The following is a 6,000-nucleotide window of genomic DNA, read 5'->3' as shown; positions in this document are numbered from 1 at the left end:
GGCGGCTGGGCCAACCGGCACAAATCCTGCGGGCGTCGGGCAACTGCCGAGGCTCCTTGCGCTCAGCTCTTCAGGGCTTTTGAAAATGAGTTTTATTGCGTTTGTGCCGTAAAGTTCACCCGTTTGGAGTATAAATTCCGTGGTTATTAGTGAGGTTACAGAGTGGTTGTGCAGCCGTCACCACGATCCACTTTTACAATATTTCCATCAACCTGAAAAGGATCCCACCTGCGCTACGCAGTCTGTCGCCACTCCTTCCCTCCCCAGCTCCGGGCCATCGCGAACAACCTTGTTTCGTAGATCTGCCCTCTCGGGACATTTCATACCAACAGAACTGCGCCGCCTCGTGTGTTCGCGGCTGGCTGTTGACCCTGGCCATTCTCTGGGGTCCTGTCGCCCGTGCAGATCAGAAAGCCGGGTCGGACGCCGGCCCTGTCGCGCTCCCCACCCCACCCCCACCGGCTCTGCGGGTCCTCCCACGACAGCTACAGTGATCTCTGACACAGGACGAAAATCTGGTGCAGTCCACTTTGAATCCTCTAGCTTCTCCCACTGCTTCCCAAATAAAATCCAAATTTCTTAGCATGGCCGGCAGGCCCCTACAGGATCTGACTCTATTCCCCCAAGCCCTCATAGCGCCTAGCCCTGCTCTCCCTTTGCTCCGCCGCACCTGCCTTCCGCTATCTTCCCAGGTAGGGGCGCTTGAACTTGCTGATTCCTCCCTCTCCTTAGAACATCCCTCTCCTACACCCTCTCAAAGCTGGCTCCTTCGGGTCTCAGCTCAACTGTTCTTGCTTCTGAGGCTGTCCTGGAGGCCTAGCTCAGATAATCTCCCACCCCACTCTACCCCCCAACCCCCCCACACCAGTGTGTGTGTCTTCATCACTCCTATCACTGTCTGCAATTGTCTGTATTTATTGCCAGTTTTCCCCCACTAGAATGTAGGCTCCACTGGACAAGGGGCATAGTCTTGGTATCTCCAGGGCCCAGCATGTAGTAGCCACTCAAATATTTCTCAACATACATGATGCGTAAACATGGAAGTTAATACCATAGAAGGGCGCCTGGGTGGCTCAGTCGGTTGAGCATCCAGCTTCAGTTCAGGTCATGATCTCACTGTAAGTGGGTTTGAGCCCTGCATCAGGCTCTGTGCTGGCAGCCAGCTCATTGCCTGGAGGCTGCTTCAGATTCTGTGTCTCCCTCTCTCTCTGCCCCTCCCCTGCTCGAGCTGTCTCTCTCTGTCTCTCAAAAAAAATTTTTAAAAACATTAAAAAAAATAGTTAAAACCATAAAGTAGGTCCCTTAGATCCCATTTTTCTGCCAAAGTGAGCTTTCCCGTATTTAACTACAAAAGTCATCCTAACGAAGCCCACAAAATCAGGCTCAATTACCTGTCATTTGGAAATGTTTAATTTTCCAGAGCTAGTTCTACTAACTGCCATAGACTTTCTGAATCACTACAATTAATTGATCAGTGGGTAGTAACTTTCATTTGGCAAAAGACAACTTTTTTACTCCTTCTATAGGATGTAATCACTTTAACCACAGAGATCCAAATCAAGGAAAAAGAGCAGCAGAAGTAAATCCAGTATTTCTCAATGAAATTAAATAGCGAGTGGTATGGAGGGAGAAACTTTTTTATGTCACTAGTCACATGTTTAATATGAATTAGTAAAAAAATAGAGCTAGATTTACAGGCTTAGATTGGAAAATGCAGCAACACATGACGTTTCTGGGAAGCCGGGAGGCATCAGGAATTCAATCCGCGCGTGAAAGGGAAGACAATCACTTTTCAAAATTAGGTTTACTGACAGTCTACGAAGACCATATGAAACATGCCACAGTAATCTGGCCCACAAAGAAAATTCCAAGATCTGCTCTGGGGCCACGGCAGGGCTGTGGCTGAAGACCTCCATTTCCCCCGGTGACCCTGCATCATGCCGTCTGTCCTCCGGACGGGAGCCACACGAGGAATCTTCTCTCAAGACTCAACCAGGAAAAACTGTCCTTCGTTGAAAACCAGCTTATTTTAATTCCATGCGCCTGTGATTCCTGTAGCTAATCAGACTTGGTTTTTTGTAAGGTAAAGACTAAATTAGGGGTCTACCTTAGCTATAGGCAAGGTCTTCGGCATGTATTTTCACGAGTTTACCTTTACTCCTGATTTTGTTTTACTTTCCTCTTGATATTACTTTCCTTCCCTCAGCCTCCGCATCTTCCCTCATCAACTTATTTGTGACTTTATATACAAAATTATAGATTTCACAATATACACATTTTAAGGCTTTACGGATTTTTAATTCTTTCTTTAGAATAGAGAAAATTAATCAACAGAAATAAAAACTTAGAGAAAGTATTAACTTTCTAAGGTAAGAATAATCTGTTTGGACCAAAATTCCTCTGCCTTTAGAAGTCTGTGACACACTACAGCTTCTAGTATGATTGACCCGGTTGACCCTCCCGTGGATTTTGCGCCTTGGGGTCTGGCCACGAGAATGCCTCTCCTGCAGTGCTGTGCGTGGTGTAAATTCGCAGCGCACTTCGGGAACGTTAAAGCGCCGCATTACAGTTTCGCAGAGGCGCGCAGGAGTACAAGCAGTCCCCGGAGTCTGCGGTCTGCAAGGAGCCGGACGGTCGTGGAGCCTCACGCTTTGCGCGCTCTGGCCCAGGGGTTACTGAGGAGCACCGCTAGCGTGAGGAAGGACGCCAAGACTAAGCCCTTGGCCACACACTGAGAATAAGGCTCCCCTGCAAAAAAAATGAATGAAACGAAGCAAAATTCTTATTTCTTAACTTTTCTGGTAATTATTTAGGTAGAAGTAAACCAAAACAATAATAGTGATCATTTCTGAGTGGCAACCTTACTAGTAATTTCTTTAAAAATGTTTCTACATGTCTTAAGTTTTCTGTGACACACACATTTTTTTTAATATTATGGGGGCACTGGGTGGCCCAGCGGGTTAGGCGTCCAACCCTTGATTTTCAGCTCAGGTGGTGATTGCACAGTTCATGAGTTCGAGCCCCAAACTCTTGGGACTCTCTCTGTCCCACTTTCCCCCCGCCCCTCCCCCACATTACATAATGATAGCCATTCCAGAAATCTGCTTTAGCCTACCTTGATAATACCGGGTCAAAGGATACAGAAGTTGTGGCCAACACACTTCATTTCTGTTACAGTCGTACTCTGTAAAATTGATCTGGAATCTACAAAACAATTTAGAAGAGGATAATACGTACAACAAAGCATGCTTTCGACGAGACGCATCAAAACTTGATGAAAGAAAGAAACTTTTTTTGAGTATATGTTTTCCTACTTCCTAATGACGTCAGCCAGGTCGTCAGCTGGTTTACCTTGTCAGTGGACGGGGTAACTGTGCAGGTATCTTAATAAACTGGACAGACGCGCTGACAGGGAAGAGGTCGGCCTTGTCTTCACAAGAAAGGCCGCACTGGAACTGCCAGCTCACGACGGAGAGCCTGGGGGGACGAGATGGGCAGGTGACACACCCGCCGTCCGCTTCTAGTCGGCTGAGAGCATCAGGTAACCGGCAGCCACAACACAAACCGGATTCTCTTAAAGAAGGTTCAAAGTCTACTAACGCTATGTCCCCCTTTGGGTGACGTAAATCTTCCAGTGGATGCACACACGGAGAGAGTAGCACCTCACAGGCCGATCACCCAGCTCCAATAACAAACAATATCGGGATAAGAACAACAGCAGCGAACCCTTTTGGGAGGTGTCCCAAGCGCACGGCACAGTACGAAGTGCCTCACACGTGGCACGTGCACACGCTCCCCGCAGCCTTGGAACAGCCCTGCCGCGTGTGTGCGGGTTAGCGTCCTCGTTTCTCCGATCCAGCACCCCTTCACTTTTCTTCTGGAAACCACGCCCCAACTCCGCCTTGGAAGACCCCCTCCCCACAGTGCGCCCTACTGGGTACTTATGTTCACGGATTTCAAATGTGCTCCGCACAAAGCAGCCCCCTGCTCGTCACTGTACCCCTCACAGACCTTGCAGAGTCCCTCGCACACAGCTTTATAAATACTTGTGAGAACACGTGACCATTATACACACAGTTAATACGTATTCCATTTATACATAGAATCATGTTGCTAATGATTGCACTTTGTAAATAAACCATCAGACTGTGAATCAGCACCTCTGTATTCTCTGGAGCGCTCTCAACGTTCCTGACTCTCTCGAAGCCACACTGATCCAAGATGCAGTCGTACCTTGTCTCCACGCCAAGTATCTCCTGCTGAGTGACGCCTTCCACCGCACCCGCGTCGGAGATGAGGATGCGGATGCCGAGCCGGGCAGGAACATCCGCGCAGGTGCCGTTCGCGCCGACGGACGGGTCCGCGCCTGTACCGGGAGCGTCGGCACCTCCAGAAGTACCGAGTTGTGCATTTCGGAAAGAACAATTTAGTAACAGTTTTCCTACAGTGCCATCAAGCAGGGAGGGGGTCAGGAAATGTTATCAGAGGGCAACCACATTTCTGCATCGTTCCTCTCTACTAGCAGGGTCACTCCGTAACTGTGTTACCCACTGGGTTCGAAATGGTTCCTTGTATGTTAAGTCAGTCACTGGAATGTTAAAATCCCTGACCCACAGGGGCGCCTGGCTGGCTCAGTTGATTGGGCATCTGACTTCGGCTCAGGTCGTGATCTTGAAGCTTGTGAGTTCGAGCCCCGTGTTGGGATCTGTGCTGACAGCTCAGAGCCTGGAGCCTGCTTCCGATTCTGTGTCTCCCTCTCTCTGCCCCTCCCTCCCTTCGTCTCTCTCTTTGTCTCTCTCTCTCTCTCTCTTGCTCAAAAATAAACATTAAAAAAAAAAGGTCCGACTCTTGATTTCGGCTCAGGTCATAATCTCAAGGTGTGTGAGATCGAGCCCCACCGTCGGGCCCTGTGGTGACAGCGCAGAGCCTGCTCAGATTCTCTCTTTCCCTCTTTCTCTGTCTCTGCCTCTGTCTCTCTCTCTCTCAAATAAAATTTTTTTTTAAAAAATGAAAAAAACTCAACTTAAAAAAAAATAAGATAAAATAAAATCCTTGACCTATATAATAAAACCATAAATCACGATTCAGGTCCCAAGCTCCAAGCTCCCCCAGAGTTTTAGCAGAAAGACCACACGACGCAGCCAAACGCCACGGGACTTAGTGCACGCTGCCACTGCTCTCGTAAAAGCTGGATGCAACATTTAAAATGCAGCTAACAGCTTCATGTTATGGATTAAATAGTTCGGAAGCAATTTCCTAATGTGTCGCCACAGAGTAACACGCATGGAAGAGAGCAAAACTGAAGAGGAACCTAATTTTCATTCTTCTGGAAAACCAGCCCTCAGGGAAAGCAGCAAGGCCGGTCACAGAGAGGGAGGGGGTGGCAGGTGATGACAACGGGTCTTGATGACGTCCAAGCTCCTCCTCCAGGAGCACATTCAACGTCACCTCTCCCCTGTTTCACAGCCAGGACCAGCGTCGGTTTGGGCTCACTGTGTCCACCTCGAAGGCCACAAAATGCCACCCCCTCAGCTTCTTACGTAACCACTGGGTTTTCAGTCTTGAAGCCTCCATACTTTCTACTTCTCCCTCCACCCGTTGGGCATTCCACGGCCCATCCAGCCGGCCCAGGTGGCAAAGCCCAGGGGCTGACAAACCCCAACCTCTGGATTCTGTTTCCAAATGAGGACCTAAGCCCGGGCCTAGTGGCTTGAGCATGGGACACGGCCCCATGGCCCCCAGGACCCACCGCAAAGTCAGAGGGGATATGGGCTCCCCGGGCCCGCAGACATTACGTGATCCCTCGCCGCCCAAAGAGGGGAGGCCAGGGGTTGTAATGATCCAGACCGAGTCATATGGGGTGAGAAGGGCGCAGGCAAGTGTCCCGATGGTTCCTTGTGCGAATTCCAGCCCGCGGGGCTGAAGCGACCTAAGGTGGTCAGGAGTGCAGGACGCAGACAGCCGCCTACACCGGCCAGGCAGAGGGGACGGGCAGGGCCA

General features: G+C 49.7%; 1 protein-coding gene across 1 annotated transcript in view; it reads right to left on the bottom strand.

Annotated features, from left to right (window-relative positions):
• Positions 1 to 6,000, bottom strand: part of ATP6V0A2 (ATPase H+ transporting V0 subunit a2) — a 66,651-nt gene that overhangs the window by 39,299 nt on the left and 21,352 nt on the right. The window contains exons 15-19 of the mRNA XM_029921628.1: positions 4,234 to 4,387; positions 3,352 to 3,477; positions 3,116 to 3,204; positions 2,649 to 2,748; positions 2,476 to 2,539 (exon numbers count right to left, since the gene is read on the bottom strand). Of these exons, the coding sequence (XP_029777488.1) occupies positions 2,476 to 2,539; positions 2,649 to 2,748; positions 3,116 to 3,204; positions 3,352 to 3,477; positions 4,234 to 4,387 (533 nt within the window). The remainder of the gene's footprint in view (positions 1 to 2,475; positions 2,540 to 2,648; positions 2,749 to 3,115; positions 3,205 to 3,351; positions 3,478 to 4,233; positions 4,388 to 6,000) is intronic.

Source organism: Suricata suricatta, chromosome 14 (genome assembly GCF_006229205.1).
Source record: "Suricata suricatta isolate VVHF042 chromosome 14, meerkat_22Aug2017_6uvM2_HiC, whole genome shotgun sequence".
NCBI classification, from domain to species: domain Eukaryota; kingdom Metazoa; phylum Chordata; class Mammalia; order Carnivora; family Herpestidae; genus Suricata; species Suricata suricatta.
This window is presented reverse-complemented; position numbering and strand designations above follow the sequence as displayed.